This window comes from Trachurus trachurus (genome assembly GCF_905171665.1).
Source record: "Trachurus trachurus genome assembly, chromosome: 12".
NCBI classification, from domain to species: domain Eukaryota; kingdom Metazoa; phylum Chordata; class Actinopteri; order Carangiformes; family Carangidae; genus Trachurus; species Trachurus trachurus.
In genome coordinates this window covers 24,736,348-24,756,978 of record NC_139908.1, presented here as the reverse complement: position 1 = coordinate 24,756,978, position 20,631 = coordinate 24,736,348, and the positions used below count along the sequence as shown (strand labels likewise).

The 20,631-nt window shown below is 43.4% G+C and overlaps 1 protein-coding gene across 2 annotated transcripts in view; it reads right to left on the bottom strand.

The window, feature by feature from the left end:
- Positions 1–2,607: 2,607 nt before the first annotated feature.
- pam (peptidylglycine alpha-amidating monooxygenase) overlaps positions 2,608–20,631 on the bottom strand; it is a 27,475-nt gene continuing 9,451 nt past the window's right edge. For both annotated transcript variants that reach the window (XM_083984161.1, XM_083984162.1), the window contains exons 7-26: positions 20,051–20,142; positions 19,687–19,770; positions 17,513–17,561; positions 17,228–17,295; positions 16,612–16,692; positions 16,450–16,526; positions 16,119–16,222; positions 15,529–15,719; positions 15,368–15,427; positions 9,835–9,964; positions 8,159–8,275; positions 7,987–8,059; positions 6,810–7,020; positions 6,496–6,699; positions 5,836–5,951; positions 5,441–5,543; positions 5,141–5,191; positions 4,642–5,001; positions 3,737–3,796; positions 2,608–3,246 (exon numbers count right to left, since the gene is read on the bottom strand). In XM_083984161.1, the coding sequence (XP_083840287.1) occupies positions 3,068–3,246; positions 3,737–3,796; positions 4,642–5,001; positions 5,141–5,191; positions 5,441–5,543; positions 5,836–5,951; positions 6,496–6,699; positions 6,810–7,020; positions 7,987–8,059; positions 8,159–8,275; positions 9,835–9,964; positions 15,368–15,427; positions 15,529–15,719; positions 16,119–16,222; positions 16,450–16,526; positions 16,612–16,692; positions 17,228–17,295; positions 17,513–17,561; positions 19,687–19,770; positions 20,051–20,142 (2,410 nt within the window). In that variant the 3' untranslated portion in view covers positions 2,608–3,067. The remainder of the gene's footprint in view (positions 3,247–3,736; positions 3,797–4,641; positions 5,002–5,140; positions 5,192–5,440; positions 5,544–5,835; positions 5,952–6,495; positions 6,700–6,809; positions 7,021–7,986; positions 8,060–8,158; positions 8,276–9,834; positions 9,965–15,367; positions 15,428–15,528; positions 15,720–16,118; positions 16,223–16,449; positions 16,527–16,611; positions 16,693–17,227; positions 17,296–17,512; positions 17,562–19,686; positions 19,771–20,050; positions 20,143–20,631) is intronic.

The following is a 20,631-nucleotide window of genomic DNA, read 5'->3' as shown; positions in this document are numbered from 1 at the left end:
TGATGCTTTGCAGACACTTTATTACACAAATAACATAGTTACTGAAAATAGTACTCTTGCAGCAAAACCAGTGTGTTACAATAAATATCAGATAGCCCACGAGTGACTGCAACATCAGGAATGCATTTCTCTGGCATGCTGTTAAGGAAATCATTCATTCAAACTTTATGGCAAACTGACGGATGAAAAGAGCTGGAAATGAAGAGGTGAGCGGGTGAAATGAAACCTGAGAATACAGACTGGAACTGAATGTTGCGAATGGACAAACGACACATCTGTGTTTCTCTGTGTGACGGTTTATGAGGCGTGTGCTGGGGATTAGCTTCTGTGGATGGATATTAGCGGTAGCATTGATATTCGGGCGTCTCATGACTGTTGAAAACCAGATTTCACTGAATAACTCACTTTGATATTTCCTATCACATTCTCAGTTTCCCATTCATTCTAGTCATCAATGAGTCATTTATACAATCACGATCAATCAAGTGATCAATTTATCATTCAAAGTTAAATCTGAAACAGTGCACAGAGGAAGTGAGCGTGAACTGAGAAATGCTAAACTGATAGAAACTTATGAGACCAAACTGAATATTGACAATACTGAGTCCAGTCCTACATCCATACTGTCCTGCATGATACAGTCACTGCAGCGTTAATAAATGATCCCACTGAAATGTTCTCAACACCAAACATTAAAGGATTCTGCTGATCAATTTAAATATGTAAACAGGCAACTAAAGGACCACTCCAGCTGTTGGGCTCTGAGGAATAGATGTGGATATAGATAATCAAAGATATCAGCTGCCAGATTAATCTAATAATTGATAGGTGCAGATCTGTAATATACCCACCAAGCATCGACTGGACAATCAATCCCAAAACTGAAGTTCTAAAACCTGCAGCTCCTCTAATGACCACTAGAGTGAGTCTCCAACAGTGAGACAGTCCCATAGACTCCCATGTTAAAATGCTCAACTTTACAGCAGAAATAAACACCTCTGTGCACCTCCTCTTGGATTAGCAGGAGGTTAGGGGCGGAGCCAGCCACTGCCAAGCTCCATTAGTGTTAAGTATCGGTGCAGCGGGGCGTCGTTTAGCTCACTGGGGCGGAGCAGGCGCCCCATGGGCAGACTAGAGGCTAAAGTCCTGGCAGCAGCGGGCCGGGTTCGGTATCTTTGCAGCATATCTTGGAGATGGAGAGCAGGAGTGTGAAGCACGGTGTGTTCAGCAGCAGCTACAACAGACACACTGCTACTTTTAAGTTATGTTGATTTCTCAGTTCACGCCGTTTCCTCTGTTGTAGCTTCATTACCAACAGTGTCAGTGCTGAGACCTGGCTGTCAATGTTTGATTGTTGGCACTGCATACACACATACACACACGCACACTTGTACGTCTGTCTCTGTGAGGACACTCATTAATAGTGCACTTCATTTCCCCTCCCCCTGACCTAAACCTGATTCAGAGCTGGAGACGGTTTCCTCGCTGAATCAGGTCTACGACTCCAGCCGGTCCTCACAGAGACAGAACCAACCACAGACGCACAGACATAAATATAGATACATATCTATTAATATCTTGAATGGAAGAGAGATCGGTGTAGTAGAAGCTCTACTAGCAGCAGCTGTTTTCATCCCGTGATACATGTAGTAATGGCAGGTGCTGAAGAAAGGCAGAATACACACATGAAAAGGCACAAAATTTACAATGAAATGTCACTGATGTAAAACATGATCAGTTCAGCTTCAGTAACGCGGCGAGCAGCTGCACTACGTGGAAGAGATTCATGCAGGGAGGGACGCACTTCTCCAGGTTGACTACACTCTGCTGTGTAGCTCATCAGTGCCTGTTTCTAAAATCACTGTTCAATATCGAACCGATGCTGCTCAACTGAGTCTGATTCACATGTCTAAATGGCAATAAAACACAGTTTATGTCAAAACTAATAAACAATGGACCACTAAACCAGTGACAACAGCAGTTCCCTGTTTTCCCTCTGGGCTCTGTTTTAACGGAGGAGGCGGTGTGACCGGCGCACAGACAACACACAGGGGCAGAACAGACCAGAACCAGCACCAGTCATCGAACCAGTCGGATGTATAGGTAGGGGAGAGAGGTTTGTTGTGTAGCAGCCTGTGATCAAGGTAAACACAGTGAATGGCCTGGTGTGATGGCACAATGCTCTGGTTTGGCACAGTCAGAGGCTGCGGGGGTTTATTGACACGGCTCTGAGATCAAATACTGTCACAATAGACTCACTGAATCAATATCAATATCATCAATGAAAAGACTCTCTCCTCTCCTCTCCTCTCCTCTCCTACAGACTGTCCGGAAAAATACCCAGAAGTCTCTGTGTGTGGCAAACGGCTGGCGGAGGCGGTCGGTGCGCTGGTCACAGCTACGGCGTGGAAAAACAGAGCCCACAGTGTTTTTCTAACAGGTCCCTGTCGGTGTGCATATGTGAACGGATGGATGGATGGATGGATGGATGGATGGATGGATGAAGGTGTGAACTGACCATGAAACACTTGACCACATTTCAGTCATTTCAGTAGAAATTCTCCTTCTACAAAAGTCATTCAGTGAAGTTTGGTACATTTTTTTACGAGTTCAAATAAAAGTCCGGTAATGAGCTCGGACCTGTTTTCAGCCGTTTCCGAAAAAAAAAAACCTCGTTCCAGGAATTTCACGGACAAGTCCCTGAAACGAGGGGAAACTGAGCTGATCTGAGCCCATCAGCAGGTTCCTCTTGTTTTAAGGCTGAATCTTTGTCCCTGTGGATTGTGCTGATCACAATAATAATCATTTCACTAATGCTGTTTGATTTGGGGAAACAAATCTCCGACAGTCTTTCGTGTGAACGGTGTCACCGGGGCTGTATCAAAGACCCGCGGCTGAATTAAATTAAGATGAAATAAACTGTCTAACTTAATGCCAAATTATTTTATATACAGTATATATTTAAATATATAAACAATAGAATTGGCAGCTAACACAACAGTTACACACTTTGATGAATAACATACATCTTGGCAATGTAAGCAGAAGGTGGCCGGGCCCGGGGAGTCTAGGAGGAGGTCTGAGGAGGGGGCAGAGCGGAGTACTCCTCGTTCTCAGAGTCACTGCTGTCCTCGCCGTTCCTCTCCTGGTCGCTGCCTTCGGTGCTCAGCTGGTCGAAGCCCTGGCGAGTGTAACCCTTATGGGATGCAAAGAAGTTCCCCAGGTTCAGAGTGCCCACCGCTTTACCTGAGCAGAGGAGGAGGCAGCAGGTCAGGGACGGGACAGTGTCCACAGAGAAACATTTACTTCTTAACACGGACTCAAGGATGCATACAATGACAATTTTTCAAGTGTAAGGCTCTTAAAACGTTTATATTGTGTGTGGGTGTGTGTGTGTGTGCGCGATTCATTTCTCAGTATAAACTAAAGAGAATGAGAGAGAAAGAGAGAGGAAAGGATGGATGAGTGAGAGAGACAGAGAGAGAGAGAGAGAGAGAGAAACAAACAGAAAAAGTAGTAGAACTCCAAATGATCTGAATAATATTATTTCTGCTTATTAATAATGGTGTATTTGTTTATTTGTGACTTTGGGTGTTTTGATAAAAGTGACCTACTGAGTCTTTGAAGAGTGGGGTTGTGGGAAAAAAAAAACTGAACTGGGACCAGTTATTCCTTGTTTGAGCTACAACACTGAATCATATGTTACAAATTGATTTAAACATCAGGAATAATTTACCTCGTATTTTTCCCAAGATGCCTCCCACAGAGCTGGGCTCGGTCTTCACCTCACATCGGTCTGAAAATATACAACAATGTTCAGAATATTTAGCTGAACATGGAGCAGAGAGTATAGAAAGGACAAGAGAGCATGTAAACATGTTTCTGCGTTCATTTTGTATTCATGGCTTTCAGGGCTAAAAGCTAGAAGCTAAAAAAAGCTGGGTGGTTTATTTTTAGCTAGAAGCTAAAAGTAGAAACTAGAGGTCGACATGTTTTACATTCACATCTTCACTTCATTTTATCAAGTGGGGAAGACGATGTAAGGAAGACGTGGACTGACATTTCTCTACTTTCTCCGTCTCTCTGTTTCCCTCATGTCATTGCTCTTGGTGTTGTGTCTCTCCTCTGTTCTCTCTCTCTTTCCTTTTCTTTGTCAGCCATTTTTTTCCTTCTCTGAACAAAAACCACCAGCTTCATCGATCACAGAACTAGAAAAGCTTTAGACATTTTTCTTCAAGTCAGAAACCTCCTGTTCCATTGTTCTGTGGTTCTGTAGTCTGCATACCGCTTTCTAAAACTGAATTACAACCAGCAAGTACACACAAGAGCCCTTCCTGAAACTATTTCAGTGCTTCAGGGCAGAATCCTCCGATCAGTCTAAAACCACTTTCCAAAGCTGATACAAGGTTTCATCGGATAAATCTATTGTTTATTGTCAAATCTTCCTGAAGTTAAAAATGTCTCTCTGCACAGACCAGCAGTGGATTTTGTTTCCACCTCTCAGAATAAATCTGTCCAGTGTGAGTAGGAGGAACCAGTCCAGTGATTAATAACTGTGTGAATGCTCATCTGACCATGTGAGTAATGTTTTCTGGTTATTTCTGGTCTCTCCTCAGAACAGGGTCAGACTGTCATACGTACTGTTCCTCCTCCAGCAGATGAAGACTCCTATGGAGATGACCAGCACCAGAGGGATGAGCAGCAGTGTGGTGATGATGGCTGGAAGTACTCCCTCCCCTCTGCTGGGCTTCACTGCACTTTTCTTCTTTTTCTCCTCCTCCTCCTCCTCTTCCTTCTTCTTCTCCTCCTCCTCCTCCTCCTCTTCCTTCTTCTTCTCCTCCTCCTCCTCCTCCTCCTCCTCCTGCTTCTTCTTCTCCTCATCCTCCTTTCCCTTTTGCTGTGGTTGAGGCTGCAGAGCCACAGTTTGCTTCTCTTGGACGGCGGCTGTCTTCGACATGTTGTGCTCGGGCCTCAGCTTCGTTTGGATGATCGTCTCCATTTCTGCACAGAGGGAAATGTTTCATTAGGGTTCTTCATCTCCATCACATCAGGCCATAAGTGCATTGTGTTCCTTCGTTGCCATCAGCAACAGGAAGCATTCCTACCAACATAATGAACACAGTCAGACTGTAACACTCACCTTCAAGTTCTTGAACCTCGATTCCAGCTTTCTTTACAGAACGATGAAACTCTGGAAAATCAAGAATAAAAAAAAACAACATTAAATCAAATTTCTTTAAGTGCAGTGTGAGACTCAGTTTAGTCAAACTCTTTAAAAAGGGTTGAATTAAAAGTGGGAAAACAGTTAAACATTTGGTTTATTCTTATCAATGTTCTCAGAGAAAACAGTGGAGCAGAGTTTTACTTCATATGCACATACTAGAAAAGATGGGGAACAGTTAAACAGTCAACAGTCAACAGTTATTTGAAGTGGTCTTACTCTCAGTGGTGAACTTGAAGACTGTTTTACTGCCTGCATCTCCAACAAACACGCTGCCATCCCTGGTTTCCACGATGTCATGAGGCATTTTAAATTCCTGCAGCTGAAGAAAAATACATGTTAGAGAGCGGAGTAATGACAGTGGTCAGAGTCCAGGTCATGTAGAGGTCAGGAGCCACACAGAGCTCTGCTGACTGGAGTCATGCAGGTTCACTCTGACCTCTGTTTGCATCAGCAAACTCTACCAGAGACAGGAGGTCAGTCTGAATGTTTGTCACATGTACATGAAGGATGTTGAGAACTAATAACTAGGTTTAAACACATCATACACAGCCTACACTACAGAATACACAGGAGGACTGAGTGAATGACAGAGAGGGTGTGTGTGTGTTTACCTTGCTATTTGGGCTGAACGTATCCAAAATGTCCTTCGTTGAGTAATTTATGACAAACCCTTTGAGTGGAACCGAGTGATATTGAGATTCTCCATTTACTGCAAAGATCAAGCCATCTACACACAGACACAAACACACACACAAACAAACACACACATTCACAAATGTTAATGGGATAGTTCAACATTTTGGCAAACTGGCCCATTGCCATAATCGCTATAGTCATAGCAATAGGTTCGTTACCTTTAATTGTCGGTGCAAGCTATTTTTAGAACGGCGGAGCAGAGCCATGAGCTGCTCAGAGCTACGCTACGGAGGCTAATGGGATTTCTTGGTTTCCCTCATCAAACTCATCAAATACACAATCCACCAACTGCAAAACGCTCTGGTGGAAAAAGTTGTGACCTGCACATTCACCATGCTATGAGATAATAACAGAACGTTACGAGATGGAGTTATTTTCAGCGATTTCAGCGGCAGTTCTTCAGCAAGCAGTCTCTGCATTTGCCTCGAAAACAACTCCGTCTCGTAACTACCCCTTTAAAGGAGCAGTTCTAGCTAATATATCCTGACTTTCATCCCCTCGTACGGATCCTACTTTTCCCTAACAGTAATTCAGCTGCATTTTTAGATTTTTACTTCCTGTTCAGTCTCACTCACCTCCCGCGGGGCTGTAGGTGATGGCAAACACCTCCCCTCCAAACTCCTCCTTCTTTATTTCTTTGACGAACTCTCCCGTCTCAGCGATGAAGCACTGAATACGTCCGTTCTCCCTGTCGGCCACACACACCTCCCGCCTGTCGGGGAGGAACACCAGGCTGTGGGGGACCTGGAACGGGATCCGTCTCCTCCTGTCTGACGAGCCTACAGCCAGACACGTGAGACCAGAGAGCTGAAAGTGTGTCCAGTGGTGTTGATTGTTCCCTACAAATGTACTAAAACAAAGAGGTGTGTGTGACGGCTCCGGTTCCTACCTGCTCCCCACTCAGTCAGGTACTGGCCCTCAGCGGTGAACCTGAGGATCCTGGCGTTGCAGTATCCGTCAGACACAAAGATGTCTCCGGTCTCTGGGTCCACGGCCACGTCGGTGGGCTGACAGAAGTGTTTACTGTCACTTCCTGGTGTGAAGGCTTCTCCCAGAGCCAGCATGGTCCTGTCTCTGCCATCACTGCTCACCTTTACCACCTGGGGAGAGCACAGAGGGGGGAGGGGCTCTTCACTGGTCCTGTTGTATTAAACCTGACTGATCCTGTTGTTACCTCATCATTAACGCAACACTGTTGAACTGAAGATATATTTTAATAGATGACAGCTGATGTTAGACACCGTTGACTTTCAATGTGAGAAATTAAAGGGATAGTTCACCCAAAATTAAAATTTCACTCATTATCTACTCACCCTCATGTGGACTAAGGGCTGGGAGAAGTTTCAGAGTCCTCCGTGGCTTCTCTGAGTTACAGCGTGGGGGTCTGTGCAGCAGTATTTGTCCATATAATGGTTGTGAATGGATACCAACTTTCTTCGTCCAAAAAGACACACCAAAAAACATCCAAATACCTCCATGCTGCTCGTCTGTAATGTCCGTCTTGAATTGAAGCCCCGACATGAGAAATTGTTCCGAAAAAAGTGAAATAAGTCTCTATTTTAAGCTTGTTTGTAGCGGAAGCTCCCAGTGTCTCAGTTCACTGCTCTTCCTGTGTCAGTGCAAATCACGTGAGATTTGCACTGACCGGCGGAACAATTTCTCATGTTGGGGCTTCAATACAAGAGGTACATTACAGATGAGCAGTATGGAGGTATTTGGATGTTTTTTGGTGTGTCTTTTTGGACGAAGAAAGTTGGTATCCATTGACAACCATTATATGGACAAATACTGCTGCGTGGACCCCCCCGTAACTCAGAGAAGGCACGGAGGACTCTGAAACTTTTCCCAGCTCTTAGTCGACATGAGGGTGAATAGATAATGAGTGAAATTTGAATTTTGGGTGAACTATCCCTTTAAGACACGGTTAAAGGCAGAGTTACAGGATGTAACTGATATTGTATACACACACAGGACCATACATGGTACAGTGTAATTATGTCTTCATAACTCATTTAAGTTTCCATGATAAACAGAAAGATTATAAATGTGTGGATAGAGTCTCTTACCTGATGAAGAGCCACATCAGTGACCCAGTAATTATTCTCCTTGTCTGTTGTTATTCCATGAGGCAAATAAAACCTGAAACATCACAGACATGAGGTATTACATGGTGTCTATCCACTGCCCATCTGGGATAGAACAAAGAAAACCCTCTTTCACAATCTCACTGTCACTCACATGTTTCTGCCTGAGGCCTTCAGGATGTTGCCTTTAGCTGGATCCACAACCAGGATGGTGGACTGCTGGATGGGGCCCAGAGACCTCTGCTGGTACCGGTACTGGATGTTAAAGGAGCTGAACAACAAACAGGAGGATGTTACTTAAATCCGCCCAATTAAATGTGATTTTGTAAAAGCATACCGACATAAAAACCTGTTGTTGAAACATGAGAAAGTTTCAGAGTGAGAGACAAAAGCTGCACTGTAACCATAGTAACCCACTCAGACAGCTTTCTCCTTGTGCACAGCACCACATCTAAGAAAAGAACACTAACATATTGTGGATATTTCTGCTGCTCTTCTTGTCTGCGTGTCTTAGTGCATGGGGAGATTTGAATCATGAATATTTCCTTTTTCACTTTAGATGTTGCTTTCACTGCCAATTTGATTTTCAATGTCAAGTTTTTTTTACTGTTGCTGTTCTAGCCCCATAATATGTCTATTTCACCAAGAAAACACAGCTTAGTTAACACACATAAGACGTTTACTCTCAGAGATATAGTTTTTAAAACTCACCATGGAGCAAAACCATTTGACTGAATGAGACTCTAGCGCCTGATGCACCTAATGATGTGATAATTAATATCAGTAATAAAGCTATAAAGCTCCTTGTTGACAACTTGGTGTAGAAATCACCCATTTCTTTCTAGTGGAAATCCAAAGAGTTACTCATCAAAACCTACGTGCTGTTTAGGTCTATTAGCAAATAGCAATACAACAGTAAGATCTTGTAACAACAAGATCTTACTAAGATCATCAGACCTTGACAATAAGCAACTTAAAGGGACAGTTCAACATTATGGCAAATTGGCCTATTGCCATAATCCCTATAGTTTTAGGAGTAGGTACATTACCTTTATTTGTCAGTGCAAGCTATTTTTTGAACGGCGGAGCAGAGCCGCGAGCTGCTCAGAGCTACGCTATGGAGGCTAATGGGATTTCTTGGTTTCTCTCATCAAACTCATCAAATACACAATCCAACAACTCCAAAACGCTCTCGTGTACAAGTTGTGACCTGCACATTCACCACGCTATGAGATAATAACGGAACGTTACCAGACAGAGTTGTTTTCAAGGTAAATTCATGCAAAACTGCTGATGCGCGTTCCGGTTGGGGGCAGTTTTTCGGCAAGCTGTCTCTGCATTTGCCTCGAAAACAACTCTGTCTCGTAATGTTCCGTTATTATCTCATAGCGTGGTGAATGTGCAGGTCACAACTTGTCCACCAGAGCGTTTTGGAGTTGTTGGATTGTATATTTGATGAGTTTGATGAAGGAAACCAAGAAATCCGATTAGCCTCCGTAGCGTAGCTCTGAGCAGCTAGCAGCTCTGCTCCGCCGTTCTAAAAATAGCTTGCACCGACAATTAATGGTAACAAACCTACTGCTATGACTATAGGGATTATGGCAATGGGCCGATTTGCCAAAATGTTGAACTATCCCTTTAACAATATCATTTAGGGTAATATACATTCACACTGTTCAGTTTAGTTTAGTTTATTTAGATCCCCATTAGCTTTTGCCACGCAGCAGCTATTCTTCCTGGGGTCTTTTCATCATAATAAATGACAAATACTTAGTACAGTGTGAGGGACTGACAGAGGCCCCGGGGCCACACACAGTTAGTGACACTCACTTGCTGCCCCAGTGGTGGTCTCCTCTGTGGAAAATGACCAGGTTAGAATCTGAGTCCAGGGCGAGTCCTGATACCTGACCCAGCTGCAGAGAGCTCTGTGGCCACCCTGAGACCTGCTCCAGATGGTTGTCTGCAACACAGAAACGTACACGCACACGCACACATACACACATCTGTTACATTGACTATAAGGCTGTTAAGATGTGTCTTGTGTTGTTGCTATGACACACTGACAAAACACACACAAGCTGAAGTGAGTAAACATGCATACACATGTCAGTCAATGCAACACGGTGCATTACAGTGAAAATGTGACATGTTCCTTTTTTAATGGATGCGTCTTACACACAGTGAACGATCGACTTGGACTCTGCTCCGTTGTTTTCGTACTTGAAAACAACTCACCCCTAAGACACGTTCTTCCACCTCAGCACAAAGCTAAAAGGTGCAGCAGACTGAATATTTAGAGCGACATCCAATCATATTTGTGTGTGTGTGTGTGCTTCTGTGGCCTTTATAATCTAAGACATATCACTGACTCCTGTCATGATAAACTCATGACATTTACCAACAGCTGCCTCTGTCACCACAGACTCATCCTCACCTCCAACATTAAACCAGACAGAGCCCAAACACAGAGGCACAGCGTGAACATTGCTTTGCTGCAGCACATGGACGACTGGTGAGGACAAATAAATCCTCCCAGTCAACAAGCTGGAGCCTCTCCCGGTCTCTGTCCTTTGTTGGAATAAAGAATAAAAGAAAACTCTTCACTCTTCACCCTACATCAGGAGTCTCCAGCAGACTGAGAGCTGCTCATGCCTGATGTAACCGGTAACACTCAACCAAACCAGATGACTAAGAGGAGTGATAACTGAATCAAACCTGTGAAAACACAGACATGAGAGAACCACTGAACCTAAATGTCCAAAAGCTGATCAGAAACCAAAGAAGGCGGAGAAGCTGCTCTGAAGAAATCCTGAGCTCAAGACGAAGCCATAGTTTAACTCTCTGTATCCATGGCAACACATTTCCTATTTGTTAAAAAGTTAAGTTAATACCAAGTGTGTTATCAGAAGAGTTGCCGTCACTGCAGGTTATGATGTAAACAATCCTGACGGTGACTCATCTGACTGAGCAGATTTATTCAGTGAAGTCGTGTTCACTCAGTGTGTGTGTGTGCGCGCTTACAGTTTGAACTGTGCATCCATGGTTTGAATGGACTTTCATTCTCTCAGAGCTACAGTACATGTACTGGGAGCTTGTGGTCTGCCTGACTGCTCTACTGTTACTGTTGATGATCTGATCTAATCTAATCATCTCATTAACCTGTAATAATGTTGATTTTTTCAGACAACGTCACATCTGATCTTCAAGGCAACAGCCATGTTGTCAGAAAACACCATGATGATTGCTGGTTAACCTGCAGTGTTTTTGAGCCATTACTCTCTCTGTTGCTATTCAGCTGCCTTAAACCAGAGGTTAGACTCTCTAAGTCTAACCTCATAAAAAATAAATGCTTATGTAGTCTGTGGTCCAGCTCAGCTGAGATGTATTTTGATTTCATGAGGGCCATGTCTGGACCATAAAATAAAGATAAGATCAGAGATGGACTTCAGGTCATCAGTCAGTGTCACTGTATTACATGCGTCTGTAGAGAGAGCACATACTACAAAATCTAATGACAACCTTCAACACTGATGAGTCTTTCAGCTGTTTCCATGAGGGAGATGTACGAGATAGAATAGAATAGAACCTATTAAGCCTTTGCAGGAAATTATCGTGTCAGATATCAGTCAGCCAATCAGAGGAGGCTCTAAGCCTCTTCTGATTGGCTGACTGTGTGAGCCAATAAAAACATGGCAGATATCAGATAAAACAGTCACAGAAACGAAATCCTGTTAAGTTGGATAGTGGACCGAGGTGAGTGGGACTTGGTGACTGCTTTTGTTGTGACATCACAAAGTCACAGGAGACACGACAGCTGGTTTGAAGACTCATTTTCTGAATACAGGCTGTGTTCATTTCTCTACGGACTGAGGATTTGATACTTTCACCTTATTATTATAGAACCTGGACCTGATTAATAATCACAATACACACATGGACATCTACCTTTATCCTGTATGGCGCTTATAAAAGCACCAGGTGAGGTGGAGGCCAGCTTGAGTGACATGTTGATGAGTGGCAGTGATGAAAAAGATGAGGCGACAGAAATGAGAACACACTGGATGCTTCAGCCAGGGAGGAGAGTCCTCATGAAACAATAAGGTGCACAAACAAATCAATGCATCTTCTATTCATTGGTTTTTATTTAAAAAAAAAAAAAAAAAAAATTGAACATGCACGGAGAAATTGAGGGGGTGTCCAAAAATACGTGCACTATTTAAGACACAAACTGGACCACGCATAGAAAAAAAAAATGTGTTCAGCACCAATGACAAAAAAACCCCACACACAGCAGGACCCACCTTGTCCTGTAGCTAGCAGCTTGCTTCCTGGGGACTTGGCTGTGGCCTCAAGCTGATGGAATTTGTGGACTCTGTCCCTCACCAAAACAGGGTCCTCCCTGGTCTGGAAGGCTAGTGTGGCACTGGGAGAGCCCAGGCCTGTCTGTTGCATTAAGTTATCAATCTGAGCCACCAGCTCAGCCTGGGCTCTCTGCATCTTGCTGGGGCTGTACTTATGAATGTGAGCTATGTCCGTACTATGGCCTAGCAGCTTGTACATGAGAGAAAAGAAGTCACCTACACAGACAGACAAAAGGACAGGAAAGAGAGGAAAGAGAGGACAAGGATGTTGTAGTAGGCTGGAGAGATAAAGTCTGTCTTCACAGGGAAAATGCACTGGTGTAGTGAGGAAGACTGAGAGAGAAACAGTTCATCGGGACGGCGGTGTGGATAAGAGAGAATCATGACGGAGCAAGAGGCCGAGGCCATGAAGAGCTGGCTCTGAAGAGGACAGCCGTTAGCTCACAGTGTTGCCTCATAAGCAAGAAAACACTCGATTCCTGCATGAGCTGAGGCAGCGAACACAATGAGGATGCATGTGAAGAGCTGGGCGGAGCTTAACGCAGCAGAGAGAGAGAGAGAGAGTGAGAAGATGATAAACTGGAGTCAGCAGACTAACAGACAAGAGCTATTGATCTGGAGGTAAATCACAAAGAGCTCAGATTTAGATCAGCTCAGCTACAGTTTGTCCAAGAGCACGTCCACAAGGCTAAATAAACTGACCAATCACAGAAGGTTTTGGTTCAGTTGACTGTTAGAGCCCAGCCCTTGACCTCCTGTATGCATATTCAGGTATTACACACTGTCTCTGTTGGTCAGGATAGTCAATTAGCCATTCTATTATAAAAAGAAAATAACAACATTTTTTGTGCATCAATTCCTTAAAAATCATATCACTGACATTTCATGTTAACAAAGGTCTTCAGTTCTTTCTAGGACTCACTTCAGCTCAGACTTCGACTGTCTGAACCGTCCTCCTCCACAGATGGCCTGTGGGCTTTGGGTTTGGACTTTGTCTGGATCATACAGGGATAGTCAGAGGCCAGTCATGAAGACTCTGCTGTGTAAGGTGAACCACTGGTCCAGTCCAAGGTGCTGGGTCACTGGTGTAAGGTTTTTGTCCCTAAGACCTCTCTGTATTGGAGCCCATTCACGGATCCCTCCGTTCCGACCACTCTGTCCTGATGCTGAGGCAGTGATTCATTCCTCACCTCAAAGAAGAACAAGTCCAAAAGCCTCTACTGGCCAGCTTTCATCTGAAGGCTGTGTTTAGATGGACAGGACACGCCTTCATTAATTTAAGTGGAGCCGGTCTGGACTCTGCAAAAATTGTTGAACCAGGAAAAAACATTTGCTGCAGTGCGGCATCACCCAGCAAGACAGCACTGACCAGCTGTATGAGCTTCAGCACACGCTGCAAATCATTCCCACCCTGCGCTGTTTCCAGTCTGTTCACCCTGACTACAGGTGTCAGATCACCACGTCTGTCTCCTCCACCACCTGATACACAACCATCACCAGGTGTTGACCTGTCAACTCACACATAACACCAGTCGTTATCTATAAATCAGCCGAAGCTCAGTCATCAGTGTTCAGCCTCCAAAGCTGTAATTATGTCTTAACTCATTCAGTGAATGGTGATCAAATGAGAATATTTGACCTTATTCACCTTAAAAACACCGTATTCACACACAACAGTAGAGACTGATCACAGTGCAGCCTGCAGGGACAGCACAGTGTCAGATGAAGCAGTCTAATTAAAGTATAATATAATTAAAATTACCTTATTAAATGGGTGTAGGTACCACTAGGCTATCTCAACTTTTCTTTCAGCATTTGAGTCATTTCAAACATGTATCCAATACAGTATCTTCTGAAAGCTCCAGAGCCTCATCACTGCTCAGGAACACAGTCAGCTTATTTACTAAATCATCACTTTGGCTGTGGCTCAACTTTCTGTCACTATATCTCAACATATAATTGCTAAAATTACTGTAGAACACACAAAACAGACAGTCAGTAGACAGACAGTCTTCAGACCCTTTCACGAAGTCTTCTGATTAAATTATTTCAGTTCATTTTACCACGATTAAACTATAGTCAACAACTAATAATGACATAAAACTAATTTTGAGCTACTTTTGAAAATGTACCTCCATCATTGAAGCATCACTCTGCTCAGCCTTTCATTGAGGTGTGGACACACTGAAAATCTTACAAGGTTACTAGAGGGGTCACGAGAGTTACGACTGTGTCCCATTGAGTCTTGTGGGGGCACAGCAGGAGTATGGGGTTTTGAGGACCTAAGAGCCACCAGGTCCTCATATAATACAGCTGCAATAAGGGTTGTGTTCATATTCCCAACAGCTGGTGTAGATGTCAAACAGGGATGCCCTCATCATGAATCCTGTTTGGATCTGGAGGCACACTGTGGTTGGTGTCATCATACGACGTGAAGATCAGCGTCTACTGGGGTCGAACAGAGTATGAGGCTGCTAGGACGAGAGTCACCACCTCTAAGTCTGAGGATCTCTCCCTCCAGCTTTGCATCTAATACTCAGGTTTTAGTTATAAGCATGTTTTCATTTGATGTTCATTTATCTCTGCTACTACAACCCTATTCCTGTCTCCTGTAAATCCTACCTGTGCTATGTTTAGTAGCTGAAATAACATAACCTTAGTAAATCCTGTGGAATCATCCTCTTTCAACACGTCTCCTGCTGTTGTTTGTGTGATCCACCCTCGCATTAAGAGTGAGATACACACTGAACACACTCTTACAAATTACATTCAAACCGAGCTGCCAATATCTGACACCTACAGGACGCGTGTCACAGCCAGCTTCAGTAAAGCAGGTGCTGAGTGTGGACTGACGGTGACGACACAGTCTGGACACGACAGTCACTGAGTTACTGGTGAATGTGATAATGAGATGAGAATGGTTTTTTGTGTAGTGACGTGGGGGTGAACACTTTGTTTTGTTGTAACAACCCAGAGGTGCAGGTTATTGTCTTTGAACTCACCCTGATCCAGAACCTGGTCTGCCGTGTTTGCATCAACCAATGGCTTTTTATCTTGCTGATCTGTGGGAAGGAGGAGGGAGGGATGGAGGAGGGTGGGTATCTTAATTCGTGGCCTGCATGCTGCACTGAGTAACTCTGGGTCAGATGTGATGCCTTCGTACCTGCTGAGTGTCCCATGTGCATCATGTTCATGTGATCCGGGCTGACAGTGATGGGAACGTTGGCCTCTGCTGGGATGTGTTGAAACAGCTCCTTGGGGCCTGTATCAACACAGCTCATGTAGGGGACGGCGTGTCTGCTGTCCATGTAGTACATTATGTAGAAGTTGCACATTTCATCATCCGAGGCACCACTGCAGACAAGACAGAAGAGGACATTGATATATCACGTATTACTTCACCAGTCCAGTTAGAAAGGAACTATGACTGGAGAAAAGTGTCACACAAAATATTAATAATATAATAATGAATTTTATTTCATATAGGTCACCTTACAATAAAACAATTCAAATACAAAATGACAAGAGAAGACAATACAGAAACAATAAAAAAATAAAATAAATAACAATAAAATCTGATATATATTATGAGGGGTAAGCCAGTCTTAACAGGTATGTTTTGAGATGTGAAGGTTTCACAAGATGAAACTCTGCAGTCATATTTCAATGCAAACACAGAGAACAAGATGTGTGGACCCAACAGAAACCTTGAATTGAGGTCATGCATTAGTTAAATCAGGTGTCACAACTCACCCTATGTAAGTTTTGGAGGTTTTGCCCTCCCCAGTGAACACACATCTGGCAGCGATGGTGTCACCGTACTTCACATCCACCCCTTTGCTGGTAGGATAGAAAGCCTGGAGAGAAAAACAGTCACTGCTCAGTTATGAACACAGACACACTGGTGTGATCAGTACATTCCTGGTTGATTCACATTAATTAATAATTCATTAATTCTACAAATAAAAGAATAAAAACCAGAAGTGGATTAAAGCTGGGTCACCTGTAACTACTGTATGAATGAACACACTCCTGGTTCCTGTCATAAATATGTAATGTTTATTTGGTCTGCATGATGATGTACCTGTGGTAGCTGAGGGGACTGTCGTCCAATCAGGGTCCACTTCCCATCTCGGATCCTGTAGCCACTGACCACTTTACCTGCAACACCAACACACATTCAGGTTACCACTGATACCAATACACATCCCTCTCAAACAAACTGAGTTCTGTGGTTTTGACTCACCAAGGCGGTGTGTGTGGGTCCTGAAACCAAAGGGGTAGATTGGATACGAAGAGTAATCGCAGGCGATGTCTGCGTTGGTAACTAAATTAAAACAAACAAGGGGATGTTATCTCTGTACAGGCTCATTCTGTCCCTCCTGTCTTTTATCTGCTCCTATAGTAACACATCATTTGCATTCGCCTTCTTTTGACAGCGGCGAAGAGGGACGGTGGAGGCAGAGAGACTGATGTGGGGCTGCTGCTCAGTCGCCACAATCAATTCTATTTAAATGCAAAGTATGTGTGGAATATGCATGCTGCCATTTTATTCAGTTATTCATGATGTCTGAAAGATACAGAAGAGGATTAGGGCCACTGTGGGAAAAACTCAAAATTTAGACTTTTTTCCCCTCAGAATTCTGACTTTAATCTTAGAATTCTGACTTTAAATTCAGAATTCTGACTTGAATCTAAGAATTCTGACTCTGATTCTGAGTTTAAAGTCAGAACTCACTTTTTTTCCCCCACAGTAGCCCTAATCCTCTTCCTAATCCTTTTTTTCCCCTTTTTAAATAATATCTACACTCCTTTAACAGAGATATATAAATCTAAATGTAGGAACCATGCAGTGAACATACCTCTTTTTCCTGGAAGGATGACTGTGTCCATAGACATGAGCAGGTAAATACCAGCCACGAACGGCTGCCTTTTTCCAGGGAACACAGAGTCACAGTTAGTGGACAGGAGACTCTGACTTTTCCTTCCTGTTCCTTCATGTCTATATTTATACTCCTACTGGTGTTGAGGAAGAACGGACTGAACACACTGTGCTACTCTTTACTCACATCCAACAAACACAAACTTTCACAATTCCCTCATTACTTCAATGTTTTGTTTCAGTGTTTATCAGACTGGACACTTACGGCTTGGTTGTCATTCTTAAAGAAAGTCCTGAGCAGTCTCTGTGATGGTCTGCAGAGCAAAACGACAACATATACCATCATTACTTAATGTGTCATTTACATAAAGTGCATGAATAAAAAGTAGATGATATGATAGAAACTGATTTTTACATGATGTAGGTGAACACCACGTCTCTGATCGACCAATAGCTGATATCAGTCGATCAGAATTGGGCTGCAATTAATATATGATATGATATGATAGTGGTATGGCCAAGTGCAATATGCAAATTACATGAGATGCCATGCTACAGAGATGAAATCATGATAATTCTTTTCTGTGAAAATGAAATGCAAAAATTATTATTGCAACTGAAATTGTGACATATCCTATTTGCTGAAAATAGTCACAGTATGAATCATTTTGCATGTCATGCAGCTCTACTTGAAATCGAAAACTGAAAGAATAATCACTTGATGGAAAAAAAACTGAACCATGATATCGGAATTAAATTGAGGCGTAAAGACAGGGAAATCCAAAGATTACAAAGATTATGTTGTCTATTGATTTTGTGAGCAGCCTGTCTGACTCTGAGCGCATCGGGTCAGTAGATTAGAATTTAACGAGTGAAATGCTGATGTGAATTCAGTAGAAACATAATTAAAGTCCAGGGGCCGTATTCACAAAGCATTTTATCTTACCGCTAGGAGTGCTCCTAACTCGCACTAAAAGTTTTTACGTAGGAGTTTTTTCTTAAAAGCTATTCACAAAGCCGCTGAGACCTACTCTTACTAAGGATAAATCACTAAAAGCAAACTAAGAGTCACGCCCCTGGTGACGCCCCGTTGCTATGGATTACGTCAATTCTCGTGCACGAATTCGAGGCGCTCAACACGGTGATTGGTTGTTGAGTGCCGGCGGCGCCCCCCCTCCCCTCCCTCCTCCTTCTCCTCCTCCTCCTCCTCGCCGCCGCTCCGCTCCACTTTTTATTTATTTATTTGCCGTCAGGTCCGACGGGGCTTTTTAGATTGCTTCGAGTCCAAACCACTCTCTCTGCTGCCGAGTTGGCCTCTGAACTTTCTGTCTTTCTCTCTGCCATCTGCATCTTTCTGCTACAGTTTTTGTCGCGTCTCACTTTCTGCAGTGTGACGCTGTATAAATGCAATGAGGGTCAGTGCGTCCACTCGCAAAGCAGCCGCTGGTTTTTTTCTTCCCACATTTTAATATTAATTTTCACATTCGTTGACAGCCCTATATGGTGATCATAATAATGATGAGAAAAGAGAATGCATTACCCACATGTGTGGCCTATAGCAGGATTTGAACCCAGACTGACAACAAGTTTAGTTTACTGGGGGAGCAGCCTTATCACATGAGCTATTACTACTAACAGATGTGTGTGTCTAGCGCACCCAACAACTTTTTAAAAATATTTTTGGCTCACATCAGCATGACTGCATCGCAGCAGTCGCAGTTACCTCGGTCCGACCGTTGTGACGCCTATATTGGACAGTCCGTCACCGTCACTACTCCCGTTTTATAGCGAAAATGTTGTAGATGACCCCCCCCCAAAAAAAAAAAAAAACACCGACAAAAAGGCACGTTGGGCATCAAAGGGCAAAGGGGCAGGTGCTCCAGCACCCCCCTCTGCAGCAATTCGCAGTCCTCCATACATTTGCCTGGCTGCAGCCATTTGCGATTCTTTGTGAATAGGTCTTACTGAGTTAGGAGTCCTCACGAGGACTTTTAAGCTCTCCCAGACTTAGGAGCTACTTTTAGGCATAAAATACTTTGTGAATTACTCTTATTTTAAAAAACTAGGAGTCCTAAATTTAAGACTGACACGCCCACTTTTTTTAGGAGTTGCTCCTAAATTCGGCCCTTAGGAGCTACTTTTAGCCTTAAGATTCTTTGTGAATACGGCCCCAGAGCAGCTGCAGACTCCTCATGACCTTTGACACCACAGGTGGTGGGTCATTGTGTGGAAGCTAAACTATAGAGAGATGCACTGAACTACAGTTTAATAGACAGTATTTATAAGGTTTATCTGTTGTTCCTCATTATGGAGCTGCTGACTAAACAGACAGAAGAAAACCAGTTACATGTTCCATCCTGTCTGCTGGTTTCATGTTTGCTGGAGGGTTGCAACTCTTATTTCTACAAACTTGTACTGAATTTGGTTAGGAGTACTCACCTCTGAAAGCACTGACGTCGCCATAATGGATCTGCAGCACGAAGTTGGTTATTCCTGAATTTCTTCCCACTTTAAAACCAACATCTGATGAGAGAGAGAGACAGATAAAACCAACCAAGGAAGAAAGAACAGATGTGATATTGTACTTTCTTTGTACTGTAATTACTTTACTTTGTGTATATACGTATGTATGTCAATTAACAACCAGCTAGTAAAGAAACAGACCTTATGAAAACAACCAAGTCTGTAGATCATAGAGAGTAACATGGACACAGACTACAACTACATCAATCCCATTTCCTTCCATTGTGTTAGTGAGGAGACCCACATCTCCCCAGGGTGGAAACAGGACGGACAGACAAACCTTTAGGTAGTTTAGTGGGAGGAGCGTTGCGAGCCCAGGCGTACATAATGGAGGGGTCATCCTCACAAGTGCCTGACGAACTGCCACAGTCCCTGGAGAGAGAGACAGAGAGTGAAATGAAGCAATCGATAATCAATACCACTTTGTGTTATGGATGAGCAGACAAGAAAACACGGTGGCAGCCACAGAGTAACACAAACACCAATGCCCCGGTGTAGCAATGAGCTGAGGAAGTGAGGGACTGAGGCAGTTCCACTGACACAGTAAACAACAGAGCCTCATGTTACAGTAGATGTTACTATCATAGACACTCACATCAGTGTTTAACTCGTCACATTTAACTCCTAGAGGAAAATAACCCATTACATTATAATCTGAAAAAGTTGTTATGTTAAAAGTGTTTATAAAACCATAACAATGATGATGCATGTGGAGTAGTGTCTGTGTAAAATGCTCCACTATTCTCGCCAGCTGCTAAGAAGCAGCTAAGAACAGCAGAGTCTGTGATAATTCCCTGTGGGTTTGTCACTTTAAACAACATCCTTCACATTACATGCAGTCACTGGACCCGGTGACAAGAT